At 34.2% G+C, this 25,517-nt stretch overlaps 1 protein-coding gene across 4 annotated transcripts in view; it reads right to left on the bottom strand.

Annotated features, from left to right (window-relative positions):
- FUT8 (fucosyltransferase 8) overlaps positions 1–25,517 on the bottom strand; it is a 97,837-nt gene that overhangs the window by 24,873 nt on the left and 47,447 nt on the right. For 3 of the 4 annotated variants that reach the window (XM_064714476.1, XM_064714475.1, XM_064714477.1), the window contains 5 exons: positions 22,476–22,607; positions 20,742–21,162; positions 12,309–12,424; positions 12,006–12,174; positions 5,951–6,065 (listed from right to left, as the gene is read on the bottom strand). In XM_064714476.1, coding sequence (XP_064570546.1) covers positions 5,951–6,065; positions 12,006–12,174; positions 12,309–12,424; positions 20,742–20,944 — 603 coding nt within the window. In that variant the 5' untranslated portion in view covers positions 20,945–21,162; positions 22,476–22,607. The remainder of the gene's footprint in view (positions 1–5,950; positions 6,066–12,005; positions 12,175–12,308; positions 12,425–20,741; positions 21,163–22,475; positions 22,608–25,517) is intronic. The other variant, XM_064714478.1, reaches the window with a different exon arrangement.

The following is a 25,517-nucleotide window of genomic DNA, read 5'->3' as shown; positions in this document are numbered from 1 at the left end:
TAAAATGGATGAGTAAGCTTCAGCTCCATGAAAATTTTATGTGAATTCTTCACTGCGAGCATGAACAGTTATTGAACATACTTCACTATCCTAATATAAAATAGAATACATTCAAGATTTTAAATTACTTTCTCATTTGTAAATCTGTCAGAAAAAGACAACATTTGGACTTCGAGTTCACATTTCATCAACATGATTCTCAGTGTTAGAATGCATTTTCCTTTGGCAATTTTTCAAGTTTGTTAGTTCTCTTTCAATAAGTATGCATGTCACCCAATGAAAGAAAATTTCCACCTGTCTACAACGTACAGAATAAAACAAATGGTACAGAATAAAACAAATGGTACAGAATAAAACAAATACTTATTAAGGGACTGCTTCCCAGGCTAGCTGACCACATAGCAAATACAGAATGCAAAACACATTCCCAAGCAGAATGATAAAGGACAGAATTGTAATCTGCATACACTTTCCATAAAATAACATATTTCACTTCCACAAACCAAAAAACCATAAGACAGCAGGCAAATGGCTACATTGTTTGAATGTTATGTTTAAAAGTACAAACTAATAAATATTTTTAGGCATGTGGAATTTTCAGGTATGTGGACAACACAACATCATAATCAACAGAAGTTTTTCTTTACGTAAATGATAGTACTTTTTGTATGTATTCATACTTGCATGGCTCTAGACACAGCTCTAAATTCCAGAAAGGTCTTCCACAAAATGTCCAGGATTAACATTTCATATAATGTACAAGGATACTGATATTTGAGCACCAATATAAATTCTGTTTCTTTCACATCTAAACTTAAAATAAAATTTTCTGTAAATTTGCAACAGTCAAATCAAAACTTCAAACAACAGTGATCTCTGTCCGGAGAACTGAGATCACTCCTTCAAGTGATCTAAAAGATAATCTGAATATTCTGAGTCCTAAAACAATTTAAAATAAAACTTTTTGCATTCAGTTATGTAAAGGAGGGGATGACAATTCAGACAGGGAGGGGTGGAGGTACCAAAACAAATCCAAAACTCTAAAACATGTGCTATACCATTAGCAGTTTATATTTTTCTTTTTAAATATACCTGATTCAAAGCCTAATTAGGTATGAAAACAATAAATGAAATAAAATTTTTGTTCAAGATTTTTATTCCTCAGACCAGTACTTTTGTCATCACAAATTTAATGGATAACTTGAGACTAAATCCAACAGGTATCTTTTGAAATTATAACAAATGTACTTCCCAGAGTCTTCCAGAAGAGAAAGAAGGCCTTTTTAGTATTCTGTAGAAGTCCACATAGAAAGAACTCCATGAAAAAATACCTTCTCATATAATGATAATCAGCAGTATTATATTTTATTATTACTACTGTCATTAATATTATCATATTTTGCTTGGTTTCAGTTATTCAACTGTTCTTATCTCAACACACAATGGGGTTTTTCTGCGGGTGGTTTGGGGTTTGGTTTTTTTTGGGTTTTTTTTTTGGGGTTTTTTTTTTTTTTTGGGTTTTCTTCTCCTCCCTGTCCTACCAGGAAGGACAAGGGAGTGTTTGGTGGGTATCTGTTACCAGCTTGGGCAAAGCTACAACATTATTCTTTTTGAAGGGAATATTGTATGTGAATTTTTAGAAAATGACCTTAGATAAGCTTTCTACCCTTGTCATTATCTCTAAATGCTTGTGTCCTCTAAAATGAAAGCATTTAATCAATGGCATATTTGAAATATTGTCAAGGTATGCCCTTCTCACTTTCTTTCATGTAAAGACAAACTTCATATAATACCTTATGAACAATATTATGGAAATCAAGTAGTAATCACACAATGAAATGTAATTTGATAGTGTGACTGCTTATCAATGTTAATATAATGCACTTACTTGGGATTTATCATTGTTTGTAGACTTAACTAAAAACTATACATATTAGTTTGTGACTTAAGGAAGCTATTTAACTAATTTCTTTATGACTGTGGTGTTTTTTTGAATTGCTATATTCAAGTAGCAAAAAGAAAAAGCACTACCTGAGCTTCAATTGTCTATTGAGAATTTTAAAAGAAAAGGAGAGTAGAGATACTTGGATATATTGCAGTTTCAACTGGTTTCCAGGAAAAGGTGAAAATACTACCCGTTGATAAGGAAGAAAAGTCGCATTTCAAGCATCAGAATAGTTTGGGTGTTCATAACCACAACTGCCAGCCAAAGCAACCAGTATTGAGCTGATAAAGAACAACAATTTCAAAACCAATGAAGACTGACAAAAGATTTTTCCTCCTGTCACAAAGTCACAGAAAAGGATTATAAATCCCTGATTTGAGTGGGTAGTACATTCTGTTCTCAACCATAATGACACTGCTGATCACACTCCTATCTCCAATTTAATGATCTATATAATCAAGAGAGGGATGAAAGGGACCTCCATGAATGTCAAGTCCTGTAATGTAACAGCCATAAAACTGCAGTAAAAAGAAATACCAAAAAAAATCCTAACAAAAATTAAACAAACCCACATAAAATCCCAAACAAAAAACCTACACCTGACCAATTACACAAAACATACTTCAATATATAGAAGATTAGATCATCAAGCCATTTCAGAGTTTACACCTTTTATCTTCCCCAGAATAACTTTTATGAACAATGCAACTGAAAAAATAAACAAATTTTCAGAATAGCAAAATGGTTAGAATTACCTATTTCTATGAAAGAGAATACCATCTAAAATAAAAGTAGATTTTTCAACTGGAAAGATGGATTTAATGGTCTTCCATCACAAAGAACATGGGCATATACTGCTGCTCTCACAAAATTCAGGGTTTCCACTGCACTCCTCTTCCAGGGTTCTTGGTTGGCCTACTCACAGAAAGCAGGCTCAGGTGGGAATATTGTCCCAAGTGCTGCCTCAATGCCTCACCATCCTCCAGTGCTTTCAAGTGTGCAGTCAGCCATCAAAACACACCACAAACTGGCAAAAGTAAACCCTGCTCCTTAACATACATTTTACTGTATGAGAAAATACTATGCTAGTGAATTTACAGTTCAGAGAACTGAACACAGTTCAGAGAAATGTACTTAATCAAATGAATCACAACAGATTAGAGTGGAGTGGGCAAGCAATCTGCTACCATTTACTGAGTAACCTTATAAACACAGTATGATACTCATTAACAAAGCTGCTCTTTTTTTATATTTTCAACAGATATTTTATTCTTTGATGCTACACAGTCTGCTGGAGAAGAGAGTCCCACTCAAAATCTTAGAAAATCACATTTTTTAGAGAAATATGTCAAATATTGGTTTTTCTCATCTTAGTTATCACAAACGTAATTAATACTATCTTCTATTCCCCTTATTTTGTGATGCCATTTGTAATCCTTCCTTTTCATACCAGCTCCCCTCAAGAATTTGGAGGCAGACCATGCGAAGAAACAAAAAATCCAAACAAACCACCAAAAGTTTCTTTCAGCTGCGGGAAGAAAATATTCTTCTCTCCCTAGTCAGAAATAGTAGGTAATTGATTTGAGAGTCAGAGATCTCAAACCTTCCTCTAATAAAAATTCCTCTAGTTTGCACCTACCCTTCTGTGACACGCAAGTTTCAGCTTGAGTGAAACATCCCAGCATGCACATGGACTTTAACACAGTATGTTCCTCAATCCTAGAGAAAACCTCACACAGATATCAGCAGTAACCACACTTCCTTAGGTGGTTTTTATACTAAAAACATATAATATACTTATGATTTGATTAATTACAGTTCTATGGGGTGCCTCCCCTTGCATGCATGCAAAGTGCCCAAAGCATTTTTTATTGCTTTTGTCATTTTAGCATGAGGACTTTTATTAAAAATATTAATCAGTAATTTTAATGTGAAGGAGAGGATTTAATACACTTTAAGACAGAAAAATCTAAGCGACACATTAAACCACAAAAATACTGCAAAGTCCAGAAAGCTCAGAAAAAAGTCTTGTGACCAACTTTCTGCTCTTTGCATACATACAAAGCCCCAAATAAATAGTATAGCAGAATATGACTTGAATATGGCAAACTATGACTAATAGAATTGAAGTGTTGTTGAGTACTTAGTAACCTTTCTCACCTGATTGCATTTTTAACCTTCAAAGCTGAACAAAAAGTTTTGGATTCTTTTTAAATCAGAGGCAAAAATATTCTGCTATTGTGAGACTGCATGCTGAATCACAAACTTCCTAAAATAAACAGAACAAAAATAGGCACAAAAGAGAAGGGACAGAAAATGCTGCCTTCATAATTATTTATTCACTTGATTACAGCACTACGGGTGCTCTTATCTGACTTCTCTTGCGCATTTTCTACACCTGTTTGATAAAAAAGATGTCTGAAAATAAGGCCTTTTCCTTAAATATAAAGTCCTAGCTTTTAAAATGTTGCTCCAACTATAGGAAACTAGTTTCATGTAGCCTCATTAAATCAAATTTATGGTAATGTCATCCAAATGAAGTAGCAGTCATCACTACTCGCAATCATTCAGCTAAATGACTTCCCAGGGAGATGTCCCAAAATAATGCAGCTGTCAATGTTCAACATGTACCAGAAAAAAAGCTATGCAGTACTTTCATACTTAACGAAAAAACAATTACAAATATGGTCCATATTTTTTTTTTTGCATTGACTTGAGGGACAAGGGTTGTTAAATTTTTTCATTTTATTTTATTTTTAATACAGCTTTATTATTAATAGAGGTATATCAATGTGTGCAATTTCAAACCATTTGACTGCTTTACGTTGGTGCATATTTGTTAAAGCAAATAATTTTGTGCTCTTTTTGATGACTTGCACAGTTATATTACTAAACAGGACACCAAATGGAAAGTGAAAGACAAGGAAAAGGTAGAGAAAGGCTACATTTATCAGCATGAAAAGAAGTTATGATATACTACTGCCAAACAGTGGTATCAAAATGAAAAAATAAGGAACAGTTCTCAGAAAGGAGTTGAAGAAGTACAATAAAAGTGATGACTCCTGCACAATTTAGAGAGATGGTTTTTTCCTCAGAAGGGTGTCTTTTTTATTTCACAAGCAACATATACATAGCTTGGTCACAGAAGAGAAGATTCTAACAGCTGAACTGTGAAATAATGAGAATCTGAGAAACAAATTCAGCTATTTACACAAGAGAAAAGATTGGGCATTAGGAGTGACCATACAAAACAGCTTCACACATGCCATAAAAAATAAACCAAGTACGAATAAAACAGACTAAATTAAATATCTTTTTGATCACTACATAAATAGCTGCATGCATTCAGTCATGAAAAAAAGTCCCAACACCTTCAGATCACATTTTATTTAGATTTTATTCACACACAAACAAGCACACATATTAAAAAGTCCTTATCAACTCAAAAATATGAGCATCTAGAGAAGTCTCAAACATCTGTTGAAACAATCTAGGACTAGACAATACACTATAGAAGCACTTCAATTTTGCTTCCCTATGTTTTTAAAAATGTGCTGCTAGTTCAGAAGTTTGATACAAGGACTTTTAAATTTTGTTTTAAAACTATGCAAACAAATTAATGTGTTTTGGTACTCTAAAGAATAAAACAAATTTTAAAAAATCAACCAGACAATTTTTTTTACAATAAAGTGAAGAATTGAAATAGGTAAGTACAGCCCAGAAAAAACCATGGATCCAAAAAAACACCCACAAAGAAACAAATAAACCAAAATAGCCAACAACAAAAATACAAACCCCAATGATTTCCTTTGAATATTCCCTTCCCTATACACATAAAATAATGTTTGAAACAAATGTAATAATTTATTTTCCACATAATTCCTTCACATACCAACATTCACTTTTAAACTGTGATGTAATTATTCTATTGCAAAGTTTAGCTAAGCGCTACATATGTAAGAAGAAAAAAATGTTTCCCTTGATTCAAAAGCTCTATCCTCTTACCTGTAAAAAAGTTATTCTTCTCTGTACCAAATCTGTTAGATCTTTGGCCTCTTTTTCTCGCCAATCTCCAGCTCCATCTGTTTGACTGAGGTAGTACAAGTCGGTCATTATTGACCTATAAACAACAGCAGAAAACAATCTTAACATTAACAATTTGGAGCATTAAATTAAATCAAAGAAAATTAAAGAGGTATTTCAATTGCAGCTTCAAAATCAGTTTCTTCATCCCATCTCCTCCTGCGCAATTCAAACAGCAGCCAAGCTAGACTGACTGCATCCTTCATATAACAAATGTTCCACACCCATCAGCAATTAAAAATTAGAAATTCTAAACAGACTCATGGCCATGCAAGTCCACACTACAAAACATGAATTTTGAAGAACTGTGAAATATTAAATTGAGATTATCTAATACATTAGAGATTCTCTTCTTAGGGCTATAACATTTCATTGGCCAAATAAAAGGATAAAGAACTCATCATCACAAAAATAAAAATTATACACGGCATTTGTTAAAATTTGCAGCTAAGTTAAAATTACTGATTTTGTCCAAACAGTACCACCCTGGAAAAATTTTTTTTTTAATCTCTGTGGCTTTTGGGAAGAAATAGAAAACTAGAGACAAACTATTCAAAGTGTTTCTAGAAATGTTAACAGTTATTCTAAAAGTAAAAGATGGCCCAACTCAGAAGCATTAATTTCAGAGCTGGTTTCATAGATTGAGAATATTTAATACTGCTAAACATATCTCCATAACAATGCTAAAGTTATAAGTTTGAACCACTTCTCTTTATACTTTCATCTGAACTTCAGATGCTGCTTTTATTGCCTGAAATTCTTGATAAACCAAAAGTTGGAGCACTAGAAAGAGAAGCAGCAGAACAAAGGCAGAGAAATTTGGAAGGTGACCAAAAAACAGTCTGAAGGTAAGAAAAATACATTTCCTAACAACATCTGAAGTGGTCTTGTCAAGCTGTTGGCAGTACTTGTTAGCATTGGAAGCACAAATCCAATTAGCCAAGGCTGCCCCGTGTCCATAATTGAGAGGCTGCACTTCCCTACTAGTAAACTACTTCAATGACCCAATATTGAAGCAGAAAACATCGAGATAAAGATAGAGCTGCCCTAATTTGATTTATCAGCAGAGTTATCAGATAAACTTTTCTTGCTAATTTAATAACTGGATTTATGGATCTGTAATTTTATTCTCATTCTGGTCTTTATCCTCATGTTTCTACGCAGGGTAACAGAATAGCATCTACTATTATTGTATTAAACATTTTACCCAAATTATTCAGCAGCAGTAATCCTCACCTTCTGTCAATCAACTGCAGGAACCTTATCTACATTGTAATCTGAAACTATATAAAGTCGATTTTCTTTTACAAGGTAATTGAGCTTGAAACACCCCATTGTGGCTTTGCATAAAAATTAATTTTAAGCATCACCAGGTAACTAGTTTTCAATCAGGAACTATTAAAGACACAAAATACAGTAACATGCACACACAGTTCAAAGAGAATTAGAACAGACCTAACGATGGATTAGCTCTGATACAATGCATTATATATAGATAACTGGACACATTAAGGGTTTGCTCTTAAGACGGTTTCCCTATTTATAGAAAACACACAGGCTAGTAGGCATACTAGAAAAGGAAACCAATGCATTTTCTTAGGAGTTTAAATATGTTTTTCCTCCCAATCAGGATGTAACCAAGTTGGGTGTTTAACAAAAAAATACAAAGTCAAGGTTTCAAGGTTCAAACATTATTTTTATTTTAAATCCTCTTTCATTAAAAGCAGCCATGCAACCACATAGCCACTTTTTTAAACCTTTTTCAAATGCTCTTTCATTAGCCTTAAGTCATTTCAGTACTTGTGATGCAAGTAATCAGTGTACTCTCCCTATATTTTATAGAAATATATTTCCATTAAATATTGGAAAAATAACCGAAAATACAAAGTTTACCAATTAAAAAACAACAATAAAAATGTTGTCAGCTCTTAACTAATTTTTCCTATTTCTACAGAAAAAAAGTGTTGCCCAAATTTTGTTTTTTATATTACTGGCTATGGTGACCACAACAAAGGAAAGGCAGTAGCTAAGTTTTAATAATTAGCCTTATGGAGGAATTATAATTACTTTGATAATTTTTGAGGTAAGAGAAATGGGTGAGTGTCCTTACACAGCCTCAGTGACTCATCACATTAAATAAAGGCAGCTTTGCTCAGTAGAAACCATAAAAAGTATCAAATGATTTGCAGGAAATGTTACAAATTCATGAAAGAGTTTTCAGACAGTATCCATAATCTCCTTTAAAAAAAAATTATAAAACCCTGAAGTAAACCGGGAAGTGAAAAATTCACAGGTGTTATCACACAGAAATGATTAGAAAGTAGCGCTATTTTAAGACACAGTCACAGAGTCCTTTCTTCTTTGATTGTTACTGCTCAGAAAAGTGCATTTTCTAGCTACATCTGCTAAGGTTTTTGGAGTGTGACAGATCACTGTGATAACTTATTAATACAGACTTAGAAGAGACGCAAATACCAAAGCACCGGAGTTACCATGCTCCGAGAGTTAAAAGCACAGGGAGAAGTGACCCGTGAGCCCAAGATAGCTCAGTGCAGACAAAGGATGAGCCTGCACAGGGTTATTAGAGGCTACTGCAGGTGCTGAAATGGCAGGAAACCTCACTCAGTGGCACTGCAGATATCTGCTGCATCACACTTGCTCTGGGCTACTAACCAACAACATCAACTTGTTGCTGTTGCTGCTTCATATCATAAAATAAATCTTGGAGCTGCACTTAAAAGTATTTTTTTCCTGGAAAGCAGAATGGAGGAAAAAAACTCTGTCTGTGTTTCATCTGTATTTGATTGCCAAAAAAAGGGGGCAAGTGTGGGTGTTTTTAAAAATCAGTCTAGACATTTATTCAAGTCATATGAAAAAATTTAAATCTCCTAAAATTTTACATCAACAAATAAAAACTCCAAGGAAAATATGTAATTCAAAGGAAATAATGTGGAATACTGTGCATCAAATGTTGGTCAGCTACCACAAAATCCCTGATGACAGCTACTCCCTGGGAGAAGGAATGAAACTAACTCAGTAACAGCCACCTTGCAAACAACATTTGTCAACACAGGAAACAACCATGACAACTAGAGGATTAATTTGCTCTGTTTTAATAACTCAATATCAAATAGTCTTTCCAATGTTTAGATGAATTTACTCTCAACAGCCCCCTTTCCTATAGCAACTGTGAGAATACAATTATGTAATTCTCAAGGAAAATCTTGTGTTGGGCAACACTGTTTCTCAAACAGAATCAGTACTGAAATACTTGACAAATACTTAGGTGAGACCAGCACTGCCCTGGAGAAAATCCACACAGCTCCTAGGGCATAGCCAACAGTGATTAAAGCATCCAACAAGAAGCACTATCATATGAGTAGTAAACAATTTGCTTAACATCACCAAAATTAACAAAGAACTCTAATATTTGTCCAGAACCAGAGAAACTAAAGTTTATAATCTCTTAAAAAGCAAGTCTTAATCTATGACCCAGAAGGCTTTCCTCACCAACAAAACAAAATAAGCATGAGCCTCTCTCCTTACATAGGTACCTCATCATTTGATACCCACTTCTTTGTTTTCCCACATAAGGACAGCATGAAAAACTCCTTTAAGTACTTATAATAAACACTAATCTTTCTAATCCAAGCAGTAGATTATAATATATATTAAAATTTCTGAGATATCTTTATGTATATTTATGTGCATGTATTTGTATAAAAGTAATACCAGCTGCACTTGCAGTGTTCCATTTATCTAAAATATAACTTTTTTAAGACAACACTGTAAACAAAAGAGCATTTGACAACAGGTTTAATTCCTTTAAAAAAATTCAAGAAGTGCACATGTACTTAAAAGATCAAACCAACAAACAAAACAGACAATAAGTAAAAAACAAAACAACAAAAAACCAAACAAAAGAAAAAAAAACCCAACCCAAAACAGACCAAAAAACCCCAAAAAAAAAAAAAAACAAAGCAAAAACCCATGCTTCTCAAAGTGAATGACAAACATCTGATTTGCTCATTCCAAACTTATGCTCTGTTCCTTTAGAGAAGCAAGCAGATGGACAGTGTGGAGGGAAGATGAGACTGTTCCTTCCCTGGGGAGGTACTGTGCATTGTAAGGGCAAAGAAGACCCCAGAGGCAGCAGTGCATCACATGCCCAAGGATGTGCACACAGACCGGGAATCTTCCTGCAATGCACACAACAACACTGAAAGATTAAAGGGAAAGAAGGAGACAGCTCGACCACAGAGGTGCAGGAAAACACTTCCTCAGGACTAGAGGAACCAAATTGTGCATTCTGCAACACAACACAATTCTACTGCTTGAAGGCAACACTGCAAATGCACCAGGAACACAGGCTGAATATCATAGAAACATTTTTTATCTGTTTTTTTCTAATGCAATTCCTTTGAATTTTTACACTGCAGACAGATTGTCTAGATTCAGTTTAATAAAAAACTAGTTTATGGCTGTTTGATTTTAGCTTAAATTACTTAAGTCTTCTTTGAGGACCTCACCAGATAGGAAGATCTACACAGATCTATTACAAAGACTAAACAGCCTTCAGATTATTCTATATTTAATAACCACCTGGACAACTGAAAGAATATTTGTACTCAACACAAAAATTCTCAGAGGAAAAAAAAAAAGAGCAGTTGTGATTGCTTGCATCATATACAAACTTCTTTCAGTACCACAGTGAGATCCATCTCAACTTCCAGAGGTCTACAGGGCAGTTTTATAACTCCATGTGAAGGAGTTTATGCACCTCCCAAATGGGTTTCACCTCATCCTGAAGTACAGTGACATGTGAACATAAGGGTGTCAAGGTGGAAAATTAAGACTTAATGAATTAATAATCATTGGCGTACAATGGAAAGGACTAAGGGAAAGAACTCATCCTGGAAGGCAGCAACCTAAGAACCTTCTGGCACCAAACACACACATCATTATTCAAAGTTTCACTGTGGTGACTGCCTCATCCTGGCTTTACAAACAGAGCAATAACATGCACATAAGTGATTCTGTTACCATGACAAACGTCAGAAAGTCTGGTATTAGACTACTTGCTCCAGTTTTTAGCAGAGATAGTTTAAAAGGTACATAAGAATCCATGACCTAAAGTTCAAGAAGCCCACATGGAAATAAGTTCTGTGGAAAAAAATATTTCTAAGAGGAGATAACTATTGAAACTGCCCAGGGAAGTGACACTTCTCTGCCAATTCACTGTTCAAGTGAAGACCTCAAGTCTTTTGGAAAATTCCACTTCAGCCAAGCACTACTTTTATTTCAGTCAAATATATAAAACAGCACTTGGCAGAGAACTAATTGGATGAAATTTAATCATGTCTTCTATATAAATAATAACTCTCAATAATTGAATAGTCCCTTCTCACTTTCAACTCAATCAATCTGTGACAAAATGGATTTTGGAATTGCGGAATATTAAATTACAAAATTTAATGGACTATACTATTTGCCCATATTAATAACCAAATTCATATTGTCTTTATGTTTTAAATAGTGTTTGCATTATTTCTAAGGAATTGAAAATTCTTATGATTTTTTCCCTTTACTATATTATTTTCAAAGGCTCTTGCTTTATTACAGATGTTCATATATAGAGATGACAGCTTTTTTCAGGGCAACGATTTAAGGTAGTGTATTTAGTCAATTCAGCTATTTTTGTATAACTGTTTACTGATGAGACACAAACTGTCATTGCAATCCTGTTGGGAACAGTTATAATATGCTTACAGACAGATGTCACTGAATTTTTAACAGTTCTTGGATTAATTTTGTTCAGCACAAACAAAACTCGTGCAGAATATTTTAATAAAATACAAAAGGTACTCCAACAATAAGGAGGGCTGATGATTGACAACAATGAAAACTATAATTGCCACACATCTTTGAATGAATAATGACAGTTAAATTAAAGGTCAGAACCAACTAATGAAAGTACCTTTCCTGATGACCCAAATCAGACAGAAATTCATCAATGCGTGTTTGCAGTTCGCTTCCTTCTAGATTTTTTAACTTCTTCAGTTCACTCTGGAGGAAAAACCAAAGCTCCTTAGCCCCATTTTCAATCCTCCTTCTCAGTATTTCATGGTCTTTTCCAAGGCCGCCTACTTTAAAAAAAAAAAAGCATAAAAGCATCAGTAATTGTAGCTGAATTATTTGTTAAGAAGCCAATACATCTGTGATACGAAATAGCAAAACATCAAAACTTGTTTTAGAATTAAAAGAAAAATCATCTACCAACCATCTCCTGTCCGCTTCTTATAGTTTTCTATCTGTTCTTTGGCCTTTAGAAGTTGCTCCTCTAAAGCATGTACCTTTCCTGCAGCTGGTCCCTGATCAATGGGACCATCTGGTATCCTAGGATACAGAAAATAAAGAAATTGCATGATTTATAAATATAATTATTTGATAAATTTGCATTAACAATTCAGCTCTCCACTAATTTTTTATTTCATACTGTTGTACTGATAATTCTTCATCAGAATTCCTTAAAACCAGAAGAAATTAAACATATTAACATAAAGATTTTAAAAGCCCAATCCCATAGGAGAAAAACAGTGCACAACACAGCTGCAAGGTCCTGACCCTAAACTGTGTTGTTTACAAGACTTCCACTCACCAACAAGAACAATCCAAGGCTCTGCTTGTGAAAATAATATCTGTGGCAGTTTAACTGTTAACCTGAGTGGCACACAAACAAATCCATTCTGCTCTTGAGCCCTGGCCATATCTTCTAGGAGAACCAGGGCTCCAGCACTTGATCTCCAGTTATGTCTTCCTACACATCCACACAGGATGATTTCCATGTATTCCCTGGACTCAGAAAAAGATCCAATCATCTTAAATGTACCACTATCATGATTTTTTTATGGCAACTCTGGTATTCTGAAGTGTAGATCGCCTAAAAAACCATCAGCAATTGTAACATCCATCTGTCAAATTTCTGATATGTGAGCACAGGAGAAGTATGGAAACACATATCCTGAAATCTATGGGCCATAAATCAGCCCTGAGGCCATTACTGAAGTTTGTTCATCATCTCAACTTGAATCCATATATTAATAAAGCAAAATTATTAACGTTTAAAAATTAGATGCTAACATCTTCTTGCCTCAAATTTAATGCAGGGAAATTAAAAACCTTTTTCATTTCAAGAGAAATTACCCTTCTGGTTAAAAATTATTCCACATTTTATAATGTAAGAGCTGACCCCAGAAAGAAAAAGATCTGCAATGAGAAGTCTTTAGAACTGCAAAGAATACAGAATTCTTGCAAAATATGAAGATGATTCTTCTTTCATAAAGGAATATGAGCATAAAAAGAAACAGATACTCTCTCCACACACAAACACACAGAGTTTTACAGCACCATGCACAGGAAGAGTCCTTGACAGACAAAAGATGCCTCTGGCATAGAGAAAACAGTGGTTTGAGGGAGCACCTTCCCTGTAAAAAAGAAATTCAAGCATTCTAAATATCCTACTGAGATGTTATTTCTTTAGTGTCTCTCAGGTCTGGATAACTAAATTCCAATAAAATTTCAGGGAGTGATGAGAAGTTCATTTTCCCTGGAACAGGTGAAGAGAACACCTAATGTGAGCATCAGAAAAGTGCATCACATGAAGCATAGCATTCAAGCATGTTTTTTCAGAAGGGAGTAGGAGAGGTGGAGGAAGGAGCAGCTACATAGCCTGACAGAAATTTACTAAAAAACTCTGCAGTCTTAAAGCTTCCCACTAAAGCTATCCTATCCCGATCCTACTAGGGATAATTAAATTACTGAAAAAAATATTTGTGTTCTAAAACTACCATGGTAAACAAAAAGGAATTATCATTAACTGCTTGTACATCTTCTTTTCCATGCAATGATGGAACAAGCATGTCAGAACTGTGTAAAATATCCTAATCTTAAGCATGTGCACTCCCTAAATATAATCTGTTTCAACAATCAATTTGTAAATTTGTTTCTACAACAAATGTATGGTGTTAGATCCTACTGAGATAGAGTATTGGATTGCCATGTACAAGACAATACAAACAAGCCTTTAAAAAGTATATTGAAAAACATTTACATTCTTACACTAATTTAAAACCACCAGATGGAAATGTGTTTGTGATCTGCCAGCTTGGTACCACAATTTGAGTTGTGAAAGAACAACTAACCATAAAATTACCAGAAAAAAATGAAACAGCTTATCCTGTACAAGTCACATACCCTAAAAGTAGAGTCTGTGAGGAACAATAGGGTGCAAGGATAGAAAATCATTACCATAAGCAGTCTTGAGACAGTGCACACATCCTCTTAGCATAAGGAAAGTCTGTAAAGTAGCAATTAGAGAATCCTACAGAAGGATGGTTGTGGATGATATGAAAGAAGCACAGTAATGTTAAGCATTTGATATAATTAAGATCTTAAAAAGAAAAGTACCATTTTGCCATTTAACATTCTTCTTGCTTTGGCACACTGCAATAAAAATTTTTATTATACTTAGACTGTTAGATAAAAGAGGTGGGAGGCGGGGACAGTCTCTAAGCTAGTTGCTCAGACTTCCAAAAATCACATCATTTTAGGATTAAACGAAGATAGCTTATTCTTTTTCCAGTTGTGTCTCTACATCTGTTACCTCATCAGACTTGGAATTGCTGTCTTCCTCACTTTCATCCAGTCTCAAAATTAGGGAAAAGATTCTTCTCTGCAACCAGCACAGCTTGGCAGTTATTACCCTCTACAAGTACTTCAGCTGAGCTGGATATAACATTTGAGGGAAAAGTGTTTGAATTAAAATCCTTGTCTAGTCTCATAGCATCCATGCAGGTAACCTCTAGTGCAGAATATCCTAGTCATTATGCATACTCATGAATAAGAATGCCTGTTGAAAAACAGGAATTCTTATGGGAAAAAGAATTCTTACCAAAGTCCTGACAACTATTTTACTCCTTAAAATATGAGAAGTGAGTTTAAAGTAAATTTATCTAAACTAGGATGATTCTAAGCAGTAATAAAAAACACATCAGTAAGCATCTAGTACAGAGTATCCTTCACTTATTACAATGGTAAAACTGCAATTAGGTTATGAATCCAAAATAAACATCATTATAAGCCACTTAAATGGTCAATCAAGCTAATAAACAAAGCTTATTTCAATTCTCTATAGTTAAAAGGTGTGATGTTTGCATGCTTCCTACCATCTGATAGCAAATATAAATTATCTTTCCCATAATTAACTCATCAAATAAAGACATTACTGGATAACTTTAAACGTCAAAAAGATTATGCTGTAGAGATAAACTGTTTCTGCTTTGTCCTTTGTCAGCAATCCAGATTTTTAAAAAATAATTCTGTGTACATAATCCATATGACTGAGGCCACTTTCTCATCACCTTCAGGTGCAATGACAAAGGGGCAATGACAAAACAATGGATCTCTAGTCTGGATCTCTGAAGGCAAAAAGAACCCCTTAAAAATTAATCATAGTGACATTCAATTTAGCTAGAAGAACTGCCATACTGTGTAAAATAATTGTAAAAATAGTTTTTAAAAATCCATAAATTATAAAAACCATTCTAACCTTTTCCTATTTCCAAGATATCTAAAAGGTTACACCAATTTATCAGCAAAAGGAAAAATGTAAGATTTCACTAGTTCATACTCAAATACTTTCTCATTCTTTCATTTATATCCAAGTTCTTGTAAGGAACTAGGATTGTAATGACCTACAGCCATATTATGATTGCCTTTTCCCCTCTCACTTTTTTCTCTTCCCAAGAAGAAAATCACGTTCAATTATTAATGACCACTAGCACACACAAACAAAAAGAATACAGGCTGTCACTTCAGCCTCCTTAGATAAAACCTCCCCAGTAAATAAAACTGAAAGAAAGAGTCAATGTTATCTGCAAATAAAGAGCAACATCCCTTATCAATTTAGATCAACATAGACCTCATCAGCACTGATTTATATCCACTGCACGCCTTGCTTCCCTTAACTCAGAATTGCACAAAAACCAGTAAAAAGAGCAGAGGTGACCACCATTTAGTTCAATTATCATCATTCTTCCCACACTGTGCAATAAGCTCAGCTTCAAACTTGAGATATTTTAAATACATGTCATAGGAAACTGTACTATAGTATTTAAATTTTTATCAACCCAAAACCATTCTTCTATCCAAGCCCCTTTAATGTTTTCTACAGGTTTAAAGGATCCAAAAAATTGCCCAGAGTAATTGACAGAACTACTTTAATAGAGTTGTTTATGATTAATTGATCTTGAGTTTGGATTCTCTACCAGCCTCAGCACCTGCTACATTAAAGCAACTCTAGTGCTCTTTCAAAATTAAATCTGATCTCTTCTTTCTGAAGCTACACTAGGAACTGTAAGAATAATATGTAGGTGTTTAGTTTTATGTGTTTGATGACATTTTGCCCTTTTCCACCTCTGTTCTGCTTTATAACACACACTCCTAATTCAGACTTAGAAACAGGCTATCATATTTATTAAAAGAATTGCAGGTTCTACAAAATGCAATATTTAAAAGAGTCTAGGAAGGAAATATAGTCCAAATGTGATGTATTCATAACATGAACACAGTATGAATCCATTTAACAAGATTTTCTATTCCCCTGAGGAGAACTCTGAAATTACTGGTTCCTAAACTGCCAGGTTTATCTTCCATCAAAATACCCTAAAATATAAAAAATTGACTACCACCCAGCAATACACAAAGAAGCACATGAATATTACGAAGCATTCATGTATTGCAAAAATAAAGAAAGGCTAGGACAAGGATGAAGGCATACGCAGCTTCACAGTTTCCAACCAAGAAAATGGGACATTACAAAAGTTCTAATTTTAAGCTCTCCTATTCCTAAAAGCCTTGTATCACCTATATGCAACAGGCAGAGTCTTTGGAAGTCATATCATAATCCTAATAGCAAGTAAAACATTTAGGTAAAACTACTGGTTTTAGGAAACAACATTATGCAATACTTTGATTTGATTATTACTACCTCTCAAGTTTCCTTTAAATAAGTACAAAAATTATAGTAAAGATTTCCAGTTTTGCAGTCACACCTACTACATCTGTAATAAGTGTCCTTGAAAGGGCTCTTCCAGGTCTACTGGATACAGAATAGTGAAAGAACAACCTATAAAAAACTCAGATTTATTACTATTTTACACCAATGAAATCTAGAATGCTTCTAAAATCAACTCAGATCTGCTCACACAATATTGTTTATAATCATATACAGACTATGGTAACTCTCCAAACTCACCATACCACAATATTCATGCACATAATTTTTAAAACTCACACTACAAAATACCTTTAATTCCATTTTCTTCTGCAACATTAACATACATCTGTGCTTTTTTCTAGCCCACAAGCAAGGTTTTTACGAAGCATCATATTGGCAAAAGAAAAAGTACAGTAACTTCTCACCTAAGGCATTTTAAATACAACATAAAAACTATGTGGTACCTGATGCAATTTCAAGTAATCAGAATTGCACCACAAAAGTGGACTCAGTTCCTAAAGGAATACTTTTAATCTCAGGCCATTTACAAAAAGATGTGACTGTTCTAACTTGCACTCTTGCAAAGATACATCTTAGAAAATAAGTATTAAAAAATATGCTCACCAAAAATCTTTGCAAAAATATGAACTACTCTTAACCAATGTGGGTAATAAATACGAATTATTTTTAAAACCATAAATTCATAAGAACATATTTTTTGAAAACACACATATAAATGGTTGCAGCAGATAGGAACCAGAATAACCCAAACACGTACCTACCCCTGCCCTAAAACCCTAATTCTATTCCTTACACATCTTGTGTGAAAAGAAGCAATCAGGAGAAAATTACAAAATCAGATATTATTTAAGTATCACAGAGGAGAAAAGGGTTAAGCATGATTTTATAAAGCCTCTTCACAGATATGATCTTTGTCAAGTTTTGAATGGTTGGCTGTGCATGCACATAAGGTATGTTTCAAAGGATAGATTTTTGGGGGGTTTTTTTGTTGTTGTCTTTGGGCATAAGGGGCTGCCACATAAATTGGCAGCAAAGGAGGATTCAAATCTCAGGGTGGAAAGATCACTTCTTGTCATTGCATGTTGGCATTCATTAAGAGATGCAAACAAGCACAGCCCAGCTCCTGTTTTCAGCCATCTCAGAAGATTTTTATCAGGTGATAACGAAGGCTGGGGAGTCTGAGGAACCCATTGTAATGGGAAAGTCCAGGCAACTGAAATGTACTGAAATGCATTTTACCATTTTAATTAACAATTAAAGATGAAATATCAATTTTCTCTAACTTCAAAATGGAAATTAAAAAACAACTTACACTCTTACTAAACTACTGATTCTTGTAACCACACCTGCCTTCTGCCCCTTCCTGCCTGCCCTAACTAGCTATTATTAATAGAACAACTATTCATCAGGATAATTTTGTAACATTCACAAAACTTCTTCGCCCACTAAGGTAAATTCTGTTAACTTGGAACTTTTTGCCAGGCAAAAGTTTTATCTAATAGTGCCAAAATACTTTCACTAGTATAATTAACTAGTATTGTTAATCAGATGTTTGTCTACTGCTCCAATTTTACAGGTACGCACTCTCGTTTTGTATAAACTCCTCCACAAGTAACTTTAAGTTCTGATTTGGAATATTCTTAATTTCAGCAATGATCTTAGCCCCGTTGCATACTATAATATATTCTCTGTTTTAACCACACAAAATTTTAATGCACTGTTTTCTTCTCTAGATACAAAATCTTAGTGGAAAAGGGCAGCAAAATCAAGTTTTACCTCATGCCTGTTATGAGCTCTATTGATGTAGAGAGTGTTGTCTTACCACTCAGATTTAACTGACACTATCAGTAATTAAAGTTTTCAGTACAAAACAAAATATTCTAGCAATTAAATCATATTCAAATCACAGTTCCAATCTTTCTGTCTTTGATCAATAAAGCCTAAAATAAATTACATCTTTACTTTAAGATGTAAACTGGAGCAAAAGTAATCTTTTCTGTCTAATTGGATTTCTGAAGTTAAGAGGTGTTTTGTTCCTATAATGTATGCTCACAGCAGCAGTGATCTCTTCCAGGACACGGATACTCAATCCATGGACTGCTGGTTAATGCCTTGTTTTAAACAGACACGGTGCTACAAAACTAGAAATGGGACAGTTTTAAAGCTAACAGCTATTTTCAACACAGCTTATTCTGTCTGGCAAACAAAGAAATGAAATACTGAAATTCTGTACCACATTATATTATAATACTTTAGTAACACAGGTTTACCAGGATATTTCTAAAACCTATTTCTGATGTTTCTAAGTAAACAGTACGAAGGATTTGGCACAGTAAAAATAATGGAAAGGCCCTATATTGTCATGCATCATTTCCCTCAAAGTCCAGTACTTCAGCAATCTCACATTACTTCCAGAAAAAAACTATGCCCGAAGTCTTCCAGTCTCAAGCTGGCTCACTCCTGGAGAGCACTGACAACTGAACCTGGACATGAGTCACTGTTCAACTGGTATTTAAAGTCATTTAGGCTTTCTCAAACCAGAATTTCAGATCCTACTGTGGTTATGATATAGAAACACTCTGAGGAAATGTCTCAGAAATATTGCTAAAGAACATATTTCCAAAAAAGCTGAACGGAGTCCAGTCCACACAGTTCTGCATCTAATTCCAGCATCCTGACACCATTAATGGAATCATAGAGAAGGAATGTGGAAATACTGTAGCATGTTTAAAGTAGATGCAAACTGAGGTTTTTCGTTTTATAAAGCATGGGAAATTGTCAACAGCATAAGCTATCACTTAAACCTTGCTCATCAAAAATGAAATATTTATCTGCACATAGACATTTCACTAAAGGTTAGTAAAATATTGAAAGGTATTTAGAAAAATCATGACTGCCTAAAATATAGTTTAGCCTCTACTTAGCATGTCCTGCCTCTACTGCCTCCTTCTTGAGTGGCAAACAGTACCCTGCCACCAGTAAAACCATTTACTCTCTTCCAGCCACTGTAAGTTGCACGGGTTATATTTCAATGACTATTATATTTTCAATATTTTCAATATTTCAGTGTAATTGTAAAAAAGGAGATGATACTACTTTTTTACAAGTGTTTCTACAAGTTTAGCAGCAACGCAAGGAAGAAAACTTAGATAAAAGGATTTGTATAACGCAGCAATCTATTGCAGATCATCTTCAGCAAGTCAGCATTTATCTTCAACAAGCTGTACAAATGTTTTCAGCAATTTTAAAATGAGCTCTTCCAATTATTGCATGCAGAAGTATAAAGAACTAGATGTTCTAATTTGTATCAATGTCATAATAATTGCACTTGTTTGAAGTTGGCATTGAGGGGTGAATCACCTACAGAACTCTTGTTATTGTGACAGTAACACGTCTACACCATTAAATGACTCTTAAGTAATGATTACATTAGACCAGAACTAAATGTACATTATTTATTCAGAAGTTTTGCAATATATTTTATCTACTTAGAGCACAGATTAAAACATTAATATATACTTTTAAACGTGAAATATAATCTTGCAAAAATTCCCACAAGCAACCCTTACAATTTAAATTCTGCTATTTCCTATTTCAAACATTTTCTGAGCAGTTTTATTGACTTTGAGATCCTACCTGAGAGATTCTGCCATGCGCCTCAAGTCTTCATTTTGCTGCTTTAACCGTTCCAGCTTAGCGAGGATCTTGGACAGCTCCCGGCTGGAGTGGTCCGGGTGCTCGCTATCTCGTACCAGGTGCCCTCCAATGTAGAACAGCAAAGTTCCCCAAGCAAACAGGATGAGCATAATCCAACGCCAGGAACCAGTCCATGGCCGCATTTTCAGAAGTTCAATTCACTCCTGAGCTGCTTCCACTCACAAAATAGCAAACATTTTCTTAGCTTGTACAAAGGTGGACTATTCCAGTTCTTCTGCTTCAACACATTGTACCAGAGAAAAACTATTTTCAGTGTTTGTCTTACTGCAACTCCTTAAAGAAGATTCTTATAAGGCTGTACATAGAAAGCATTAATATTGCATCATTCTTCATTAATATACTGTGGAAAAAAATGAAAATAAACCTGAAATTATAATTCTGATATGTAAAAATATAGTGGACTGCAATTGAGCTAAACGTATTTTCATTAACATTCAAGAATGACAATTGACAATGCTAGTACTTTCTGTCACAGAGACAAAGAAAAAAGCTTTTAACTTTGCAGAGAACATTATGCTGAATTCATGAATGAAAAGCTATGCAATTAATCCTGGCTTTGAAATGGCCAGAAAAAATGTTGCTTTTTATAAGAGAAATATTTACCATTTCATGTGTCATTTCAGACATTAAAATTGCTTAAAAGTCACTCTGGTAAACTTAACATTTTCCTTTACTATCAATAAATAGCTTTTATTTAATTACAAATACATCTTCATTTTTTTCACTTTTATTAACTGTCTTCTCTATTTTTATAATGACTGCCACTCTAACAAATGAGTTATAGTCAGTTTAACAGTATATTCTGTTATTTGCAAGTATTTAAAAATCAGGCATGACTTTAGAAACACTTCTCTGCTGTTTCAAAACTATCAAACATATTTTGAGAAGTTGTTATTATTAAAACTATAATAAAGGCAAAAAATGCTCCAAAGGTAATACCTTCTCTCATGAAAAAACCACCATGCCATTTAAAAGAATGCAAAATTACCTCAACTCATTTTCTACTCAGCAAAATATTCTACTAGGGAACAAATTTCCTCAACTATCTAGATAAAATTTTAACTGACAGCATGTCCATAGTCTTCTTTAAGTACTTCTCCCCTTTCTTCCTCTTTCTCAGCAATGTAACATTTCTACCTTTTTTTAAGGGCACATATATGCCATTCTGACTCAATTTTCAAAGTAACCCATTTTTTGAATTCTCAAATCTCTAAATCCACAAAATTTCCTCTGAGATACCATCCACATCTACCTTCTCCCAAACTATTCTTTTCTGTTTGATCCTTCTTTCACCTTAACTTCTTTTTAATTTCATTTAGTTATTTTATTCTGTTCCCACTTATTTAAAGTCTAGAGCAAAATCCTCCTAAATTGCAATAACTTCCAAACTCATCCAGTTATGGAAATATGCCTGGAGCACACATTTCCAGATACAAAATGCTTAGTGTTTTCAACAGCACTGAAAATGCTGAAAAATTTCTCAAGTTATCTTGAGAAGAAGGGTAGTTTGTGTATGTTTAAAAGAGGCAAAAAAAAAAAATCCAGTAATGACTAGTAAGATAGGACAGAATTGTTTACAGAGCACTTTGCAAGCAAAATATTGACTTTTTTTCCTATCTGTTTATCATACAATATAAGTTTAAGCAGACTCACAAATCAGGTATCTTCTTTACCAGAGGCAGCGTTGATCTGTCTCAAACAACAGTGTTAGTAGATCAGACAATCAAAAATCCACAAAATTGATAAAAAAAGTCATCAGGAAGAGACGGTATTCTTCCAACAGTTCTAAAGAAGTTAAAGAATACAATAGTTTAATTATTAACGGAGGCACACAACCTCTTACTTATAATGACTTTGTAGCAAAGGAATGGAAAATTTAGAAAGTAAACTGAATTATTTCTAAGGTCTACAGCATGGAGCCCTGTAATTACAGACCAGGAAAATAATATATTTATGTTAGCCAAACTGGCAGAAATAATAAGATGAAATAAATCTGCAGACATAAGGATGAAAGTAATCGAAGTATAAAAGTACTAACATTACTTTTAGAAAGACAAATTGCTCCCCATAAATTTATTAAAGTTCCTTTGAAGATGTAAATAAACACACAGGCAAGACAGAACCAGTTCTAATTGTTACATAATTTATTTGATCAATGTGAATTTTCAAATGGCATTCAACAAGATTCCCACATTGTTCCAAAAAGCCTAAGCTGAATGGAAGAAGAAAGATCCTCATGTGAGTGCCCACCCTGTTAGAAGAGATGTACAGCAAGACCAGACTATCAGTTTAGTGGGAGGAGTGAGCAGGAACCTCCCTGCACTCACAGCAGACTCCATACAGCTTGACATATTCATAAATGTTTGGAAAACAAGGTGAAACATGAGGTGAAAAAGTCTGATAGCAATGATCTGGAGATCATCAAGATGTTTAATGAGGAAAAAAAATGGGGAAAAAATCAGTTCATCAGTGTGCACAGTTGTGTATAAATGACCTTTGAGGCCCGTTATGAATGGGCTTTAGCTGTGATTGGTAATTCTATGAAATATCAGATCCGCATTGGGCTAATTGTAACAAAGTCCTCACAGGTTTTATCAGATTTCTATCAATCTCTGAAGATTTCATTGTTCTTTTCATAAGTTAGGTCACAGTAGAATTAAATATAAAGTACAGATGCTAAACTAGCTGAATGAATAGGAAGAACATTCTGAAAAAAAACATTAAAAAGCCTAAATCTCAAATGTGGTGTATCTAATTATACACGAGTTCCAACAGCACTTAACTATCAACTTTGTACTGTAATGTGGCTTTCACACAACTTCTTTTATTTCATACTGTTCTGGAAATGCAAAATGTCAATGTATTTGACATTCCAGGGATGAGATATCCAGAATCCCTGGATGTGCCCTCTCTGGAAGAGTTCAAAGCCAGGCTAGATGGAACTTTGAGAAACCTGACCTAGTGGCATCCCTGCTCATGGCAGGGCAGTTGGAACTAGATGATCTTTAAGGTTCCTTCCAACCAAACCATTCTGTCATTCTCTGATTCATTATTTCAAAGTTGACACAAGATCTGTACATAAATCAAAACAAAGGAGAAATCATAACATTTTTAAAACTGTTCATTTTTTATAGCTTTATAGTCTCAGGTTTCCGAGATCTCCACATGCAGACGTATGCCACAGCTATCTGCCTGACAGAAAGTCAAGAGGTAATGTCAATATTTATACTTGTTTAACTTTCTACAGCTGTTTATGAGGTTTCATACTCTAAACTAAGTTCAAGACTGCCAAGACTGAAAGTATGAGCCTTGAGCTAGAAAAAAAACCCCAGAGCAGCAGTCCACAAATGCAGCAATTCAAATCTGTCATGGATCATAACATGGTTATCAACACCATCTGACACTGAACATCTAAATAAGAGTCCATCAAACCCAAAAGGTGGGGCAGAGCAGTACCAATAAATGTATTTTATTAAGCAGGAGACAGAAAAATACCTAAATAGCAGTTCTTAGTGTTATAAATTTATGTTAGAAATATATAGTGAAGGTCCTTTATCTAAGAATATTATGTTCATTTTATTTTACCAGAGAAAGCCATGAATTTTAATTTAGTAGTTAGTTATCCAATGAGATTTAGCATGATTTCTTGTCTTACATTTGATTAGATTTACCCATAAACTTGCATTTTCCAGGGCATAAATACATTACATAGTATAATGGTAATTAGTTAATTTTTTCCTTCAATTTTAGATTAGTTCTTGTTTCCTTTCTGGGGTATCCTGAGAACAATCAACTGCATTCTTACAATGTTACTCTCTAAAATAATGTAAAAAATAAATTTCTTATCTCTTTCAAAAGGCTTACCCTGGATATATGAAATGAAAAAGACTGTGTTCCTCTATTTTTCCCAGCAGCTCTAGAGCAATTTTTCAAGCCAATTTTCTTAAAAAAATTTAATCACTACACACAGTTAAGAGGGTTTTTCAACCTGACTCCTCAGGTAAATCATGTCCCATTTATAAGAGCCCAGCTAGCAACCACAGAAATGCCAGTCTCAGGTGCTAGGCAAGGCTAGGCTCAGTACGTGCAGCAGCTTCCATCAGTGCAGTAAATCAAAGCCAGCTCTAATGCCAGTACCAGTGTGGGACTGCAGATGCCACAGTGAACTTGGTAACCTCCAGTTATTCCTCAATGTATGCTTGCAAAGACACAACTTTTAGCTGCCATGAAATAACGCAATTTGGTACGACATTAACAGTGCAAAGTCTTCCATATACAAATTTTAAAAGTCTCCTGTTTCCCTGAGAGAGAAGATGAAAAGACTGCAGATAACGATAAAATTTTCTCTACATAATGAGAAATAAACAGCACATTGATGTTGATTAAAATAAATGCTTTTTGGTTTTAAATGTAGAGGTTCTCTATCACTCCTTATAAATTGATTTGTTACTTCGGCTACTAAAGACATCAAACCAATATCAGGAAAAAGTTTTGTAGAATAAGAATGAAATAACATTAAAAGCAAATGCTGAGTTGAAAGCATCACGTACAGTAAGCTATTTTTCAGGTTTAATTTAATCTTGTAGGTTTATTATAAAAAGTCACTACAAAATTTGCAGCATTAGCCATGAAATAAACTATGTCTGGTAAATAGTGGCTACCATAAATCATTGGGAATACATAATGTTCAATGCA

Source organism: Zonotrichia leucophrys, chromosome 5 (genome assembly GCF_028769735.1).
Source record: "Zonotrichia leucophrys gambelii isolate GWCS_2022_RI chromosome 5, RI_Zleu_2.0, whole genome shotgun sequence".
In the NCBI taxonomy this organism is placed as follows: domain Eukaryota; kingdom Metazoa; phylum Chordata; class Aves; order Passeriformes; family Passerellidae; genus Zonotrichia; species Zonotrichia leucophrys.
This window is presented reverse-complemented; position numbering and strand designations above follow the sequence as displayed.